The following is an 18,305-nucleotide window of genomic DNA, read 5'->3' as shown; positions in this document are numbered from 1 at the left end:
AGCAGCTCTGCATAAGTATATTTTTTGTTAATTTATTTTTCAAGCATTTTGCCAAAGAAGAATAAGTACAGTCTAGCTATAATTTCAATGCATTCTACGTATGCTCAGTGAAGACTCCGATAGTTCTGATAGTTAAATATCTCTTTCCGTCGTATGACATATCAGAATCCCATTAATTGAACAGTTCACCCTTCATTTTATGCATTCCTGTTTCAGGCTTGCTGTGGCCAACCTTTTCAGATGAGGAGGTAAACAAAGTACTCACACTGACTGACGCTGCTCCCTACAGGATTAAGGCTGGGAAGAGCCTCAAGCTTCTCTACCCGAAGATGTTACATGTTACTTGTCTTGCCCATGCAATGCACAGAGTTGCTGAGGAGCTGCGCAAAAAACCACCCAGCGTCAACAGCGTCATTTCTTCAGTGAAGAAAATTTTCGTCAAGGCTTCTTCTCGCATCCGTGCCTTCAACCCGATGCATCCAGAGCTCACGTTACCTCCCGAGCCCATATTGATGCGATGGGGAACTTGGATCTTGGCTGCTTTGTATTACGCTGAAAATCATAGGGCAATTGAAGAGGTAAGACTATTTGAAATGTTTAAAATCTTCTCATTTTCAAGGTTTTCTCTATCATTCTTTTCATACCTTTTATGTTTACCACATCATACGGCACCTAATTTTGTAATTTTCTCAGTTATTCTCCTCGGCTAATGTTTTTCAATTATATTTTTTCCAGGTGATCAATACGTTGAATGAGGCGGACAGCAAGTACATCGCGAAAGCTAAGGCTGCTTTTAAAATGAAAGGCTTGATGCCATCCTTGACTTTCATAAAAGCCTACATGGGCGTCATTCCTGAGGCCCTCCTAAAATTGGAATCGCCAGGGATGGAGTTGGTTGAAGTGGTCTTTCCAATACAAGGAGTCATCCAAGATACCGACTCGTGGCCTGGAGTGACTGAGAAAACTGTGAAACAGAAGTTGGAGTTCGTGCTGGCTTGAAATCCCGGTTGGAGTGCAGCGTTGGACTTCGAGAGGATGCTGCGTGGCGAGTCTGCACCGTCAGAGGATTTTCCAAACTACTCTGCACAAGAAGCAGCATCATTCAAGTATTTACCTCTCGTGTCAGTTGACGTCGAAAGATCGTTCTCATCATTGAAACTATTATTGACTGATTTAAAAATATCATTCAAAACTGAAAACATAGCAAAAAATTCTTGTTGTACAGACCAATGCAGATCTACTTCATTGCCTCGCCTAATTCTGAACATTTTGTAAATGAACTTTTAAACTGTAACTTTTATAAGAAAACTTCCCATATATATATATATATATATATATACACACACACTTGAAACTTGAATGCGAGTATATCGCAGTGTATCATACATACAATTAGAAAATAAAGGTTGTATATAAAGATATGTTATTGTTTTTTCGTTTCACTTTCTATAGTTTTAACGGTGTTTTTCAAGCATATTCTGCATATAATGGGTTTTTCGAGCATATCTATGGAGCATATAATTGGTTTCTCGAGCATATCTATCGAGCATATAACACATGGTTTTCGAGCATATCTGGAGATTTTACCGAGCATATCGATCCGAGCCCTATTCATAACCATTGAATTAAAATAAAACAAACCCCATGGCACTACAGCCCTTGAAGTGCCTTGGCCTACCAAATGACCGCTGCTCAGCCAGTAGGCCTGCAGATTACGAGGTGTCATGTGGTCAGCACGGCGTATCCTCTCGGCCGTTATTCTTGGCTTTCTAGACCAGGATTTAATTAAAATGGGCATTGCAATATCAAAGAGGACCCGCTGAAAATTTGCCAGCAGTACCTGTTCTACATCTCTACTATACAACAATCCATTAGGAAAATATTCCTGCTGTCTATAAAAAAACTGTTATTACTTTCATTAAGTGTCAGGTTCAAACGGCTGCTGCCAGATGCGTGGCTTCGGCAGACTTCAGCGGCTAGTAATGTAGAACGAAGATGCGAATGTTGAACTTCAACAAGTTTATTGTTACAACACCAGACTCAGAGCCAACAGACTGGCGGTTCGCTGCCCTGTTCCCATATGTTTCAGTGTAACTGATCACCGCGAATTTATATGATGCAATATTACTCAAATACTTGTTCATTGTAGAATTAACAAACAATTTTTAGATCACAGAAAACCCATGTACCACACTCTAAACACTCGTAAAATATGTTTGTACCAGACTGAAGAGAGTGTCACTAGTCACTTCTGCGCTGATTCACTCACTGAACTAGTGCTGTTGTACTTCCTACCAGCTGATAACAGCACTTTGTGCAATATTTTGGAATGCCCAGTTTTGCAATAGGAAGGCTGCTACTTGAGTAGCTGTCATCTTTATTTCGAAACGCATCCAGAACTTCGTGATGGATGATCGAAGAAATACAGGATCATTTCTTTTTCTCCGCTTTGGACCTAAAAATATTGGGATGTGTAAATTATCCTAGGGCATTAATAATGTGAGAAAGTACGGTATGTATTGTTGCATAAAATAACTTGACTACTTTGATATTGAACATAACTAATGTATTGTTGTGTAGAAAACAAGCACATGTTTACAAAATGTTACAAGACTAAGTTCTTTGTTGAATTATTACAGTAAAAATTTGTATCGTTCATTAGGAGTAAGAACTGTATCTTTTATTTAATTTATCTGCAATAAATTCCTCTTCTTGATTTGGAAGAAAATTAACATCTTCGGCAGTGTTGGGGCTTTTTAAGTTCTTAAGATATTGATGATTGATAGGAGGAGTGTACTTCAGTAAAATAGCATGTCTTGTTTCTTCATTGCATTTATAATGCATGGCTCCTCATTCAGGAAGTCGCATTGTAGGGCGACCTCTGTTTAATTTTGATTGGATATTCAAGGTTTGAAAAGGTTGATTTACATCCAGTGTAGTCTTGTACATTATCTGAAATGGCTTATCCTTTTCATACTGAAATCACTGAATTGAGTGGCACTTAACAGCTTCTTCATTATCTATGTTTTTTGATCTCATGACAGTAGCTTTTTCAGTGGTTGTGTTGTCAAGAAATCCTCAGGTTTTGTCTTAAGTATAATAAATTTATTGTTTTTCCTTGCACATGCCACAGCATTATACCAATCAGCAGGCATGTAGACAGGCTTGCCTGTAGCAGAAAGTTCAATCAGACTTAAAATCTAAATCGTTGGGCAAATATGAATAGCCAGAAACCATGAACTTTTGTTCCACGACATCCACAGAAGTACTGGCTTATACTAGTTTCATTAAAGATACAGCTACTTTTATATTCGTATTTTTGCTCCATACATGTATTACTGAGTATTACAATGCAGTTATGAGTAGCTGCATGCAATGTAATGTGCTTGACAATACAAGAGGCAATTTCTTGAGAACCTCTCTATTCTATACGTTCATCTCAAACGTACATAACAGTTTGGCCAGTAGCGAGGTCATGCACACCTTAACAGTAGCACTACATGTTACGACCATAGTAAGCGTCTGAAACAGAAAGTTTTGGAAATAGGAGTGCTTTTTGAGGATCAGTACTGATTGATAATATCTAATCTTTAATACGAAGCGTGCTTTTTAAGTACTGCTTTTTAAATCTGGCCGCTGCAGCGCTTCGGTCCTTGTTCAGAGCATGTGCGTTCAGTACGTACATCTGTAGGCTAGCCACAAATGCCATTACGGAAGCATTTGCCCATATTTACATTTGTTTGTGCGTGTTGAAAATGCCTCTGACAATTAACGGTTTTCTAAATGGAAAAGGCGTGAAAGCTGTTGAAATTAATCGGCAGGTTAGTGAAGTGTATGGAGAACACACTATGATAACAGATTATATGATAACTAAAACATATGTATAACAGACAAAGACAATGTTGTAGGAATAATTATTACATTAAATTACATATACTGTAATAACAAAATTTATGGTTATGATCTTGTCATGATATAAACTTTAAGACATCATATCATGACTAGAAGATCATAACCATACATTTTGTTATTATATGTAATTTAATGTTATAATTATTCCTGCAACATTGTCTTTGTCTGTTATACATATGTTTTAATTATCACATAATCTGTTAAATTTATTTGGCTAAAGATGGCCACAAGGTGGCTGAAACTAGTCCCAAGACTTATGTAATAACATTTACTTGATATATTGTATTGGAAAGTTGAACCCTCTTGTCAATTTATTCTTATAAGAGAAGCATAGTGAGCGACCGTCTGTTATTACTGAGGACTTGGTGCAAAAAATTGATGCAAAGGTTTGAGAAAACAGACGTTTTATGATTTCGTCATTAAGTGATGATGATGATGATGATGATGATGATGATGATGAGGCTTGTTTTTTTAAGAGGCCTAACATCGAAGGTCATCGGCCCCCATTAAGTTATGAGTTGCCTGAAATTTCAAGGAGTGTTCTTTATGAACTTGTGTCAGGACGATTAGTTTATCGGAAGTTGCGCTCATGCAATCCAGAACAAACGGCATGGCATGCTTCACAGCAATGCACCACCCGACACGGCTAATCGAACCTGAGACTTCATCACTTCATTTTGTTAGGGAAAAGTTTGATCATCCTCCGTATAGTCGTGACCTACTGTCTAGTGTCTTCCACTTGTTCCTGCACTTGAAAAAGCGTATAGGAGGTCAGCACCACGATGATGATAATGACCTAAAAACGATCGCGCGGCAGTGGCTGGCACATCAGGTGGCAGGTTTCTATGAGGATGGAATTCAGAAGCTTGTTTCACGATATGACAAGTGCCTTAATATGCTTTGAACTTATGTTGAGAAGTAGTTTAAGGTACAGGCTTCCATGTAAAAAATAAAAATAAAAAATAAAAAGCTTTACGTTCTTTCTATATCAAAATGGTAACTTAACACCTGCCTATAGTGATGTTCTTTTTCAGGTGTTATATGTAATTTTGAACAACTTTCAACATAAAGTTTGTTAAAGTTTTTAAAAAATTGATTGGAATAAATGTAGTTGTAACAGTATATTTTCCTTATGTTTAAATCTGGACTAAGGAACGTTCTGTGAGAATTTCTTTTACGTGTATAGTGTCTTTGTAAAGCTGGAAAACTGTTGATATGATTGATGATAAATTGTTTACTATAGTCAGGGATATATCTTGATGAAGGGTGCTTTTCCCCTTAGATCATCTCCTGGTGAGACTACCATTCATTTTTTCAATATTCTAACAAACCTACAATTTGATATAACAAAGGTGTCCCAGAAATACTGTTTACATAAACGTACTGTTTTTGCAACCATTTGCAAGTGATATTTGATTGAAGATTGTTTTTCTTGTTTACTACCATTATTAAGCCTTCTTACTGATACAGGAGCCTGATAGATTAATCCACTCAAGTTAGAAGTTTTTGTTTGCTAAAATCTGACATTTTATACACATTAAATGAAGATTGTCTTTCCTTTTCTGGAAACCAGCACCAGCAGTATTTATTTACAAACTTCTTGCCTTCTAGTGTTTCCCCATTTTACTTTTTATAGGTCTCACCTAAATTCTTTAAACATTTTGCAGAAGAACATTTTGTAGCTCGGAAATTCTCAATCTCTTTTGAATTGGCTTTGGTTCTTGTTAAATATGATTCAAATTAAGCTGCCCTCTAGTGCCACCGTCTAGTACTCTTGGGTATTTTCTCTTTGGTTATGATCAGCCATATTTTGTTCTGTTATGTTCGCGCTGGTCGCTTGACATGTTCATACAAATTCATTGTTTGAAAGTTGTTCCTTTTTCGTATTCAATAAATCTGCACTTTATAGTAATGGGTGTCATATTTCATTTTGCAATCCACAGCCTTATTAATAGGTCATGGGGCTCAGAGTTGCATGTGTAGAAGTGAAATTATGTGGTTATGTTGTACTGGAACATTTTGTAATGTGGCAAAAAAGAACAAGAAATAGTACTGTCTGTGACAGTGCACATTGAATCCTTTCAGTAAACAATTTTGATACGTCGAAAATCCATGTGAAGGCATTACTGATAAAGAATGATGTGTGGACCTACATAAGTATTGAAAAAATGAAGCCCAAGGCAGATGCAGAAAACGTGCCCACAGTGACAGGGTGGGAATCAGATGATAGTAAGGCTGTGTCAGACATACATCTGGGAACCTCTTCCAACTGAGTTGAACCGAGTGACTTCGAGAGAACTTTGGCAAATGTTGAAAAATGTGTGCCAGTCCAGAGGTCCTGCAAGAAAAGCTACCTTGCTGAAACAAATAGTGCTTCAACACATGAACGAGGGCAACGACGGAGATTCTTTGATGCTGTTGGCCGACTCAGTGATATGGAAGTGCCGATAAACAATAACCTTCTGTCGATATATTTACTCTAATGTTTACCAGCTAGTTTTGATTGTTTTATTATTGCAGTCGAGTCACGTGACAAATTCCCAGGTCCCAAAACATTGTGCATAAAAACAGTTGAGAAAAGTGACGTGCAATCGAGTAACCGACAAACTCGTGTGCCGAAGGCGATGTTGGTGCAGAAACAGAACAATAACAACAGTTGGAACTATGGAAAATCAGGTAAATCAAATATGAATGAGGGTGACACATTTAGGTGTTTCAAGGGTTACAAAGTAGCAAATAATTGATCGAAAGTGAAAAGTGATCAAAACATAAACAGGACGGAAAACGTGTTGTTGTACGCAGCGCCAGTTTTGAGTGTGTGTCATGAAACAAATGTTTCACTGGCTCATTTGACAGACAAGAAACAGTGGTGTTTGGATAGTGGATGTACTGCACACATGGCCAAGGACATTGACAGTTTTAACTGCATGAATTGAACATTTGTGAAACGTTGAACTTGGAGAACTCCAGCTGTACAGAAATCAGTGTCAAAGGTATTGCATAGTTTGTGACACTAAGTGAATGAACATGATAAGATAGTTGACTTGAGTGAAGTTCTGCATGTGCCAGATTTATGAACCAATCTTCCATCGGTCAGGAGGATTGTTTACAAGGATTATCGTGTGACATTCGCTGAACACAAGGCTGAAGTTACCGATAAAATCGACAACAGTGTAGTTTTGCACATGGATCGGGTTGACAGACTATACTTCATGAGTGATTCACGCGTGATCGAGCCGGAAAAAGCTACTCTGGCAAGCTTTGAAGACAGGAAATTTTAAATGGACTGGCCCAGGAAGATAGGTCATCTGAACATCAAAGATCTTTGAGAAGCAGTGAGAAACCACACAGTGCAAGGACTTGAAATTAGTTATATTAACTTGGTCAATATTGATTTTGATTCTCATAGGCAACCTGCAATATTTGTCCTGAATGAGTAAATTCATCATTCCAAAATAAAGGGTCCGTTATTGGAAATTATACATTTTCTAGCTAACTCATTCTTGGCTGCCAGTGCTTTGCCTCAGTGTAACAATTTGGGCTCGTCAGTTCGCAACTAGCACACCTACCCAGGCACATGGCTACTAAGAACGAGTTAACTGGAAAATGTGTGATTTCCAATAAAGGACCATTTATATTGGATCATTCATATTGCAATTATTAACTCGGTCATCGAATGTGAGGTTTGTTTTCAGGGAAAAATGACACGTCAGCAGTTCCGAAAATTGTCTCAGAGGAAATCTGGTCCTGGTAAACTCATACTCATGGATGTGTGTGAGCCCATGAAGGTCAAATCAAATGGTCTTGCCAGGTGTTTTGTTACATTCATCGATGACCTGCATGTCGGAGTGAATTTTGTTTTCTGCAAAATAAGAACAAAGTACTTGAAGAATTCCAGGCCTTTAAAACCATGATTGAGATGCAGTTCGACGAGAAGATAAAGTTCCTTTAATCTGATAAAGGATTGGAGTACATCAACAGTGAGTTTGATGACGGTTTGAAGAGCTCCAACAATAAACGGCGATTGACGGTGCCGAACAGTCTTGAGCAGAATGGTGTAGCTGAGCGGAAAAACTGCACCTTAGTTGAAATGGATTGGTGTCTACTGATCCAGTCTGGCCTTCCACCTTCATTCTGGGTAGAAGCAGTGTAAACTGCGAATCACATCAGGAATCGTTGCCCAACTGCTGCATTAGATGGAAATACCTCCTTTGAAGAGTGGATAAGAGAGAAACCAGATGTGTAGAACTTTCAGGAATTTGATTCATTGGTCTACTCTTTAAATCAAGCTGAGAGCACAGGCAGGTTTGAGCCATGTATGCAAATGGGCATATTCCTGGGCTTTGCTGTGGATTCCAAGGCCTTCAGTATTTGGATCCCTGAGAAAGGTCGACTAGAGATTTCATGCAATGTGCAGTTCCTGAAAGAGCTTCCATAAGTGGATGGTCGTCGTCATGAAGATTTCCACCCAGAACAGTTGACCGATATCATCAAGACTGTTGACGATCTGAGCGTTAATAAGAGTGCAGAGGAACATATGTCAACAATGGAAACATTTGACCTCGTGGTGAACAGGCATGATTCGATCAACATTCAAGTTCAACAAGATAATATACAACCAAATTTGACAGATACAGAGGACGAACTGAACTTCTTGGGCTTCGATGTGGAACCACTTCCAGTTGAATTTACAAGGTCGATGAAGCGCAGGCTGGGTAAGCGTAAGAAGGTTCTCATTGGAAAACCAGGCAGGCCAAGGAAGCACCAGGTTACTGCAAAGGAAGTCAGAGATCATCCAGATGTCGTGTACATAGTGTCATTTCCCATTAAGTCTGCTAACTCTGGTCCTGATGAAGAAAAGTGAATGCAGGCAATTGCCACCGAGTTTTGCTCGATACTGAGAAAAGATACCTGGGAGCGTCTGAAGAATTGTTCAATTGTCAAGAATCAGGTAGTATTGAGAAACAAATAAGCCGTTGATGGTTCAATAAGTTAATGGAAAGCAAGGGTTATTGTGATTTTCTCAACGTCTTGAGATGGATTATGGTTAGACCTATGCTCCCGTGGCGTGATTCAGTTCTGTTCGTCTTGGTATGGCTAACACAGCACAGCATGGGATGCATATGCGACAGTTCGATGTCTTCACTGCCTTCCTTTCTGGCATTGTTAATGGAGAGATTTGGATGGAAGTTCCAGAGTACATTGAAAGAGTTTTAAAGTTCATCATTGAAAGGAAGTAAGGCACTGAAGATGTAATCAATAAGACCAAGATAATGTTATCCAAGCTACAGAAAGGAAACAGAGTATCCCGCATCAAGAAAACAATATATGGATTAAAGCAGGCTGGAAGCTGTTGGTACCAGTGTGGTCTGAGGAAACATGTTTAACAAGGAACCACAGTCATTTGCATTGAACTAAATCTAATTAAGAAAATGATTGCATGAAGAACAATAACATTGCATTCTGATATAATTATGTCCATCAAATGTCATACTTTGATGGAACATTAATAGAACATCTCATATTCCTCGTAAGAAGACATCAAATTGTATAGTGTGGTCATTTAATTGATTATGAAAACTCATATATCCTCATTTACCTCGTGGAAAATGACAGAAACAAAGTCGTGTTCACAGACACAAATATTCCACGAAAATATTCGTCAACACGGACATATCTCATAACAACACTGTGTAATAGTATATAACATGTGGTGGGGGATTCAACCATTCGAAGACTCATCCCAAACACACAATTAGAAATTGTGTTCTGATATAATTATGTCAATATAAATGGTCCATTTCTGGACATTATAAAGTTTCCAGCTAACTCATTCCTAGTTGCCAGCGTTTCACCCCCGTGTGCTAAGTTGGGCTCATCAGTTGGTAAATAGCATACCCATCAAAACGCATGGCTAGTGCATACCGTGGAGGCCACTGCGTAGGCTACATGGAGTGACCAGCAGTGCCAATGCACTATGAGAGACTTTGTCTCATTACCAAACATTGATGCCTGCCTAGCCACCAGATGATATAGATGTTGATTCCCGTAGGGAACCTGAAATATTTGTCGCAAATGAGTAAATTTGCACTATGAGAGACTTTGTCTCATTACCAAACATTGATGCCTGCCTAGCCACCAGATGATATAGATGTTGATTCCCGTAGGGAACCTGAAATATTTGTCGCAAATGAGTAAATTTATAATACCAATATAAATGGTCCATTATTGGACATTATAAATTCTCCAGCTAACTGATTCCTGGTTGCCAGCATTTCACCCATGTGTGCTGAGTTGGGCTCATCAGTTGGTAAATAGCACACCCACTAACACGCATGGCTAGTGGATACCGTTGAGGCCACTGCATAGGCTGCATGGAGTCACCAGCAGTGCCAATGCACTATGAGAGACTTTGTCTCATTACCAAAAATTGATGCCTGCCTGGCCATTAGATGATATAGATGTTGATTCCCATAGGAAACCTGAAATATTCATCGCGAATGAGTAAATTTATAATACCAATATAAATGGTTCTTTATTGGACATTATAAATTTTCCAGCTAACTCATTCCTGGTTGCCAGCATTTCACCCTTGTGTGTTAAGTTGGGCTCATCAGTTGGTAAATAGCACACCCACCAAGACGCATGGCTAGTGCATATCGTGGAGGCCATGAGACAAAAAGTCAGGCAGTCATTAATTTTTGGTAATGAGACAAAGTCTCTCATAGTGCATTGGTACTGCCGGTGGCTCCATAAAAAGAAATATTAAGCTGAAATGTACCTGAATATTGTAACAATCAAAGGATAATTAATATCATCTTAATATCTGCAGATGACTGAAATAAGAATTGGATTCATATAGAATGGTAAGCCCTTATTACCACTGCACAATCTGTGATATGGAAGTTTCGACACACTGTGTCGCAAAATACAGCACTCACATGCATTCTAAGTTCAACGATAATATAGAAATTATGGAAATACACTCATGTTCATAAAAAAACAGAACACCTTGAAAGACTAGAGATAGGAAGTTCATATTCACAGGACATGTTCATTAGTATGTTCTGCAGAAACGACTAGCATTTCAGTGACCTAGGTTCAGCATATGTCCTGTTGCCGAGTAGGCACTTGTTCCTCCATGGGCACTGATAACTTGTTACATGCGTGATGGTATCGACACATATAAAGTGCGAATGGCATCCTGAGGTAAAGGCATCCCTGCTGCACTCAACTGGTTCCACAGTTCATGGTTGTTGGTTGGCATTGGGTCACGGTGCCACACCTGTCGTTTTTTTTTGTTTTTTTTTTTTTTGCTAGGGGCTACCTGTCGTTTTACCACATCCCACGAATTCTTGATGGCGGCAAGTCCAGTGATCCGGCGGGCCAGGGCAACAGTCTGACATCCTATGACAACAAGAAGGCACGTATTCTTACAGCAACATCTGGTCGCACATTGTCCTGTTGAAATATGGTGTCTGGGGTGTCGTGCAGAAAGGGTATGGCTACGGGTCGCAGGATGTCATTCATGTAAGTCAAACTGGACACTGTGCCCTGGACATGCACCAACTAAGATTTGTCGTTGTACCCAATAGCACCCCACACCATAAGGCCTTGATTTGCGATGTATGTCGTGTGTGAATGCAGTCAGTGTGATGCATCTCCCCCTGTCTGTGGCATACCAAAATGAGGCCATCATTTTCAAACAAACAGAACCTGGATTCATCCAAAAAACTATCTGCTGCCATTCCTGCCCCCAGTGACATTGTTCCATTCACCATTGTAGTCTAGCATGTTTATGCACATTAGTAAAATGTAGACGGAGAAGTGAACGACGTGCCAGTAACCCAGACTGTAATAAATGGCGACAGACTGTCACTCCTGATAGTGTACGATGTGTTACTCTGTTCCACTGTTGTGCGAGAGCTGAGGATGCAAATCTGTCCTGCAATGCCATTTGAATGAGTTATCGATCTTCTCGGGGGGGGGTGGTCTGGGTGGTACGACAAGACCCGTCTTGTTGTGTTGTACGGTCTTCTCTGAACCATTCTGTATACACCCGTTGCATGGCCGGTACACTTTGTCCCACACAGGCAGCAATTTCCTGGATGGATGCATCACGTTCTCTCGTGCCAATAATGTGCCCTTTTTCAGACTCTCTCATTTGACGGTACAGTTCTCGCATATGTCTGCGAGGCATCCTGCACATCTGCTCAAGTCACACTGATCCATTACCTTCAGTTTGTAGCGACAATGAGAGCCGCAGGCACATTTTACCAGTCGATGGTGGTGCACCGGGATATCAATGTAGACCTTGAACCTGAGGGCCAACATGGTTCAAATTCTAATAATTTCTTCAGAACATACTAATGCATATATCCTGTGAATATGAACTTCCTACCTCTAGTCTTTCAAGGTGTTCTGGTTTTTATGAACATGAGTGCACATGGTAAGGTTATCCTAACTACTACTACAAAGTTGCTAAATAATTATTAATTCTCTTTTCTGAAGAAAGTTAACTACTGATACTACTACATAGGACAGAATTAATCCACTCCCAAATGTTACATGTCGACTTAACTGTGGTTGCTGGTTTTACGGGCGATAGGACATACCACCCAGGACTAATGTCCATGATGACCGTAGGGCTGGTTTCTTGACATTACGAAACTGTTGGCATCGGTTTCATTATTTAGAACTGCATATTGCTGTTGATTGTCTCCAGGCTGATGTGAGAATGTCCCTTGTTGACATGCTGTTGTACGGGGTTCAAACTTGTGTAATCAGATGTGGAATTCTCTGAAACTTGTAATACATAAGATTACCATAATGTCTTTTGTGAAAGACTGATGAAATAACATTGAATGATATGTACAATTACACTAGGAATGCTTAACGCGAATGATATCTGTCAGTAGTTTTTATTTTGTATTGCATTGCTGCTAGGCAGTGAGAGTTAACATTTGACAAGTGCGAACACGGCAACAGCTTTGCGGCATTCCATAAGCTTGCTACTAGCTAAGTGAACTGGGCCATGTTTAGATCGTAAGTGGAGTGACTTGCTCGGGTTATGAAGCGAGCTAAGCCCTCATTACAATTTATTAAAATTCGTATCCACCTTATTCAATACATTAAAATGTTGTAAAGATGAAATTACAACATATATTTTATCAGAACTAGTTTCAACGCCTTATTTTGCGTCATCATCAGCTGAAATACATTCTAGGAAATATTTGGCAAACATATAAGTATTTCCTAGAATGTATTTCAACTGATGATGATGCAAAATAAGGCGTTGAAACTAGTTCTGATAAAATATATGTTGTCATTTCATCGTTACAACATTTTAATGTATTGAATAAGGTGGATACGAATTTTAATAAATTGTAATCTTGGTTCAATACTGACGAATTATGATATTTATCTACTTAACTAAGCCTTCATGGTGTTGAGTAGAATAAACTTGATAAATTAACATGCTGAATTTGTAACTATTTAATGTCCTAAAATATACTCTTAATGACTTGTTTATATCAGATAATTACCAAAACAAATTTGGAGAATTGACTGTTACTGCAATTTCTCATCATTTATTCATTCACATAAATAATTTCAACACACGTAAATTTGTTGTACTTGTAATAACACAGTGGTAGTAGTGCTGATGTTCACAATTCACAGTATACAGAAGGTTTTGCATTCGTTACACACCGTTAACTTTCATATGTAATATATAGATAAGAAAAGGTTCCACCTTATCAATACAATTTTATTATTAACTACAGGACTGGTTTCGACCCTAAACAGTCATCATCAGCTGTACATTGATACCTTTACATATGTCAAATAATAGTTAATGTGCCTTTCTAAATGGAGAAGCCATGGGGAAGCATTATGCCCAAGCGTCCAAATTGGGCATGTTTGAGAGTAAAATGGTTAATATAATACAATTCAGGTACTTAGGTGTGGAGTTATCTTTCAGGCCTAAAATTCGTTTGTGGAACTTAACTTAAACTTAATTCTAAATTACAAGTACATTAAACACTTTAAAATACATAGTGCTTGTTAAAATCAGGAAGCACTTTATGGAAATTCCCTCTAATTCCATGCTTTTCATCTTATTCTATGATGTCATTATTTTTCCTACAGTGACGCTTTATTGTGCCATTAGTTATGTTTGGGTGAATTATACTTGCTTCTGTTGCTTTATCATGCTACTGTTTATTTACTGTTCTGTTTGGTCCTTTAATGTGAATTTTAGGTTACATGATTATGGGAACAAGTGGTATTTTCTTTAAAAAGTCGTAGTGATATAAAATCATTTCTACCTTCACTAGTCAGAAGTAGATAATTTTGTTTGCAGTTATTGATGTGCTAGCCAGTAGAAATATATTTGTATATTAGACTGTTAAATTATACATCCTAAATTTGTTATTGTTTGTTGTCAGTTGAAGTACTGCAGAATAGTTTTTAAAACGAACAAAAAGTTAAATCTCGTTTCCAATTTCAGTATGTTGTAAAATATATAATTGTTGTATTATTGTTATATGGTTGTAAAATGTATAATTGATGTATTTAGGTCCAACTGGTGTTCTGATTCAGCAACACCACTACCAGGCAGTACCAGCGATGTCTAACGCAGACCCGCAGGTTTATGATGAAGGTTCTACTTTTAGTACATCTCCAGGCAATGAAAACTCAACTTCTAATGGTTCTTTGCCAAGATCTGCTTCCCAGATTACTTTTCAGGACAGTGAGTAATTATTTTACTAAATGATTAACTGTAACTCATAACGCTTGAATATCTTCATAAAAGAAATTAACATTTGATGATGATGATAATGATAATTATGATTATGATTATAAACTCAACATCCTGCTCCATGATTGAATGGTAAGTGTCTAGGCCTTCACGCTTCTGGTTCGATTCCTGGCTGGATTGTGGGATATCAATTGTAAATGGTTGATTCCCCTTGCCTGGGGACTGGGTGTTTGTGCTGTCCCTAACATTTCTGCAACTCGCATACAACACTATCTTGCACCAAAATAACACACATTTCCCATACTTGGTGGATGTCGCCCACCTCTATCAGAGGTTCTGCCTTACAAGGGCTGCATACGACCTTACCATCCACACAAAATAATTTTTGTTTGTTTGTTTGTTTGCTTGCTTGCTTGCTTGTGTGTATGTTTGATTGTTTGTTCAGAGCTTAGCTACAATTACAAAAGGCAGTATATAATACATACGGTTGATTCTGGAGAACAGTCCACCCAAGTAGGAAAAAAAGTAAAGTGTAAAATAAAACTCAACAATTTGTTTTTATGATTGTTAAAATGTGAAATTTAATAATTTTATGATATGTTTTCCTTTATTGATGTTGTCACCCCTGCCTTTTTGGAGCAGGTAACATTAATTTAAAGCACATATAATTAAACTAACAAACTTGAAGGAACATATGTCAACCGATAAGACACCAAGTATAACATCGCAAGTTTCAAAAACACACACATGGCTAGAAGCAAAGATAAGCAGGATTACCAACATGACAACTAGAGAAAGGATGTAGGAAGCGGACTGGGATCCCTAAGAGGATGTAATCTTACGTGACGTTGTAGGGAAAAAGACATGCGAGCGGTTACCCTTCAGTCTGCATTTACTAACAACCACGAGGTTCCTATCTATGGTTCCTCAGGAAACCAAAATGGTATATTACACGTTCATCTCCACAAGAATCTGTCCAGCGACAAACAATAGAATATTAAGATTACATCTAAGAAAATCAGATCAAATTCTGCAATTAAAATTTACAAGGAAAATTTAACAGGGAATATAAAATCAATTACAACAATTTTACAAGGAAAATAGAAAATGAGATTTACAGATTATTACATTTAATTTACAAGGAAAATTGACAAAGGAATTTAAAATCTGATGCAGAGGTCTTTAGAGTTACTGCCTTCCTAATACACATCAGCGAGAGCCGCATAGCTGTAAACAGCGTACTTTAAATCGATGCAGGACGACGGGAGGCAACCCCGGAAGGAAAATTAAATTTTACATGATACATTTAAAAAGGTTAATGAAAGGGAATTGCCTCCAACAGAAAAGGATATGCCTAGCTGACGAGCTAAGGCGTTACAAAACAAAACGGCAAAAACCATGGTCTAAGGTAAACTCCGAAGCAAATAAATTTACATGTTAATTTAAAGTTTGAGAAAAGGAAACATGCTTACCGTGAGGTGGCGGGAGCCACTGACCGGACCACACCCAAAGTGCATCCGACCATGAGGATGTACGAAAACCAAAGACGTGGACAGGAGCCCTGCTCCTACCGAGGAGCCGAGGGCCGGAAATTGAGAAACATGCAAACAGTCAATAAGGGAAGCTTATTACAATTCGACCCAAAATTTTCGTCAATGAACAAGATTGTTATTCCGACCAATTAAAACAAATTACCAAATATAGACAACAAATTCTAGAGGTTTCAATTGCAAAATGCAGCGAATTTGTTATCGAAGCCTCCACGTGGCAAATGCAAGGTGATACAAAAGGTTGTTTAACAGATTGCAAGTTACAATAAGCACAACTACAGGAGATCTCCAATACCAAAATAATAATTCTCTCTACCGACAACCATAACGATGAAATAAATATAATTAAATGTCTTTCTTATGAGTCTTGAAAGTCTTATTAATATTTTTACAAAAATTCACAAAACAAATATTTCATTGACTTCGTCAAAAATGTCTTTGAATGTTCCTTTGTTTTTGCAGTGGTGATTTTACAGAATTTTAGCATAATAACAAGACAAGAATTAAAAGATCACATTCACGTTATTAACGTCTCACCACCGTCGGCAGATGTCTTTCAGTTTTTAATTGTGTGGTTAATTGAACCTTTTTCTACAGTCTAAATTCATTTGAAATTTCTCAATGGTTTTAGGAATTACTTCTTATTGTGATTAAAAGGTATGAAAATAATTATCGTAAGTTTTGATTCTACTGCTCTTTCTCTTTGCAGTACTGTAAAGTACTTATTTAGGTTATTAACGTTTTATACAAGGTGTAATAGGGCAACAAATTTATTGCTGCAGGCATCTAAACACATGACGAAAAAGGTATAAAAGTTTCTTTAGACGAAAAGTATGTGGCTCAATTGGAATAAAATTTGGTATGCAAAGCCGATATTGTACACCCTTTCAATGTGCTATATCATTTGCTTAAAATTTCAAATGGATTCATACGAAGCTGATAGTAAAATATGTTGCATGTTTATGACGCTCTCATGAGCAGGTACCACGGAGTTTCCAGTCACGTGGAGTCGTGTACAGAAATGCATTATGTGACACAACACGCTGCCCGCAGGATTCAGTTTCTGTGTCACACTTACTTGAAACGGACGTACTTTAGAACAGCAATCGGTGTTCAAATTGACGTGGTTTATAATAATATCGCTTACTCACAAGGAACGTTGTGAACGGCATCGCAAGGAAAAAAAAAGGTGATGAGGATTTTTGAAAGAAAGGGAAAGGCATGTGAGGGAAAAAGAAAGATGACACCTGCCCAGTTATGCGTACGCCGCCAACAGGTATGAGAATCGATGAAGAAACAGAGCTCAGAAGAAACTTCACGATTTATCATCAGTTACTTCCTGTACAACTAGTCCAACAACAAACCATCTACATCAGTTACAGAGCCAAGTACGCCAACATCTGCTTATAAATGCAAACAATCATTGGGGAAAGCCTGTAAAGCGTTTACAGCAGGCTTTACCAGTGAGTCCGCAAAAGAAACAGGAAGTTCTTTCTGCGCTGAGTGCAAAATTTTGTGTAAGTTCATCTACCTCTGGTTAGCGCAAGAAGTTTTCACTTCCAAATCAAGAAGTTCTTGAATTTCTCAATCGGGATGATATCCCGCTAATTGCTTTACGTCGCATCGACACAGATGGGTCTTATAGCAATGATGGGATAGGAAAGGCCTAGGAGTTGGAAGGAAGCAGCCGTGGCCTTAATTAAGGTACAGCCCCAGAATTTGCCTGGTGTGAAAATGGGAAACCACGGAAAACCATCTTCAGGGCTGCTGACAGTGGGATTCGAACCCACTATCTCCCGGACGCAAGCTCACAGCCGCATGCCCCTGACCGCACGGCCAACTCGCCCGGTCGGGATAATATCAGCTGGCCATCTCCTCGAGCAAGAGATTTTGGCTCCGTGAAGGACAGTTCTGGACAAAAATTAGAACAGCAAAAACTATTCATGTGTGTTATGGTGCAAGAGGCATACGAACGTTTTAAACAAGAATACCCACATCACACAATCGGTTGATCTTCTTTTTATGGACTTCGACCAAAGTACATTTCTGTGCAACATCAAGCTCCAAGAAATGTGTACCTG

At 38.4% G+C, this 18,305-nt stretch overlaps 1 protein-coding gene across 3 annotated transcripts in view; it reads left to right on the top strand.

Moving 5' to 3' along the window:
* Positions 1–18,305, top strand: part of Iml1 (GATOR complex protein Iml1) — a 724,094-nt gene that overhangs the window by 303,114 nt on the left and 402,675 nt on the right. For all 3 annotated transcript variants that reach the window (XM_067141784.2, XM_067141783.2, XM_067141785.2), the window contains exon 13: positions 14,492–14,665. In XM_067141784.2, coding sequence (XP_066997885.1) covers positions 14,492–14,665 — 174 coding nt within the window. The remainder of the gene's footprint in view (positions 1–14,491; positions 14,666–18,305) is intronic.

This window comes from Anabrus simplex, chromosome 2 (genome assembly GCF_040414725.1).
Source record: "Anabrus simplex isolate iqAnaSimp1 chromosome 2, ASM4041472v1, whole genome shotgun sequence".
Taxonomy (NCBI): Eukaryota; Metazoa; Arthropoda; class Insecta; order Orthoptera; family Tettigoniidae; genus Anabrus; species Anabrus simplex.
The sequence above is the reverse complement of the archived record's forward strand: the minus strand, read 5'-3'. Positions and strand labels throughout refer to the sequence as shown.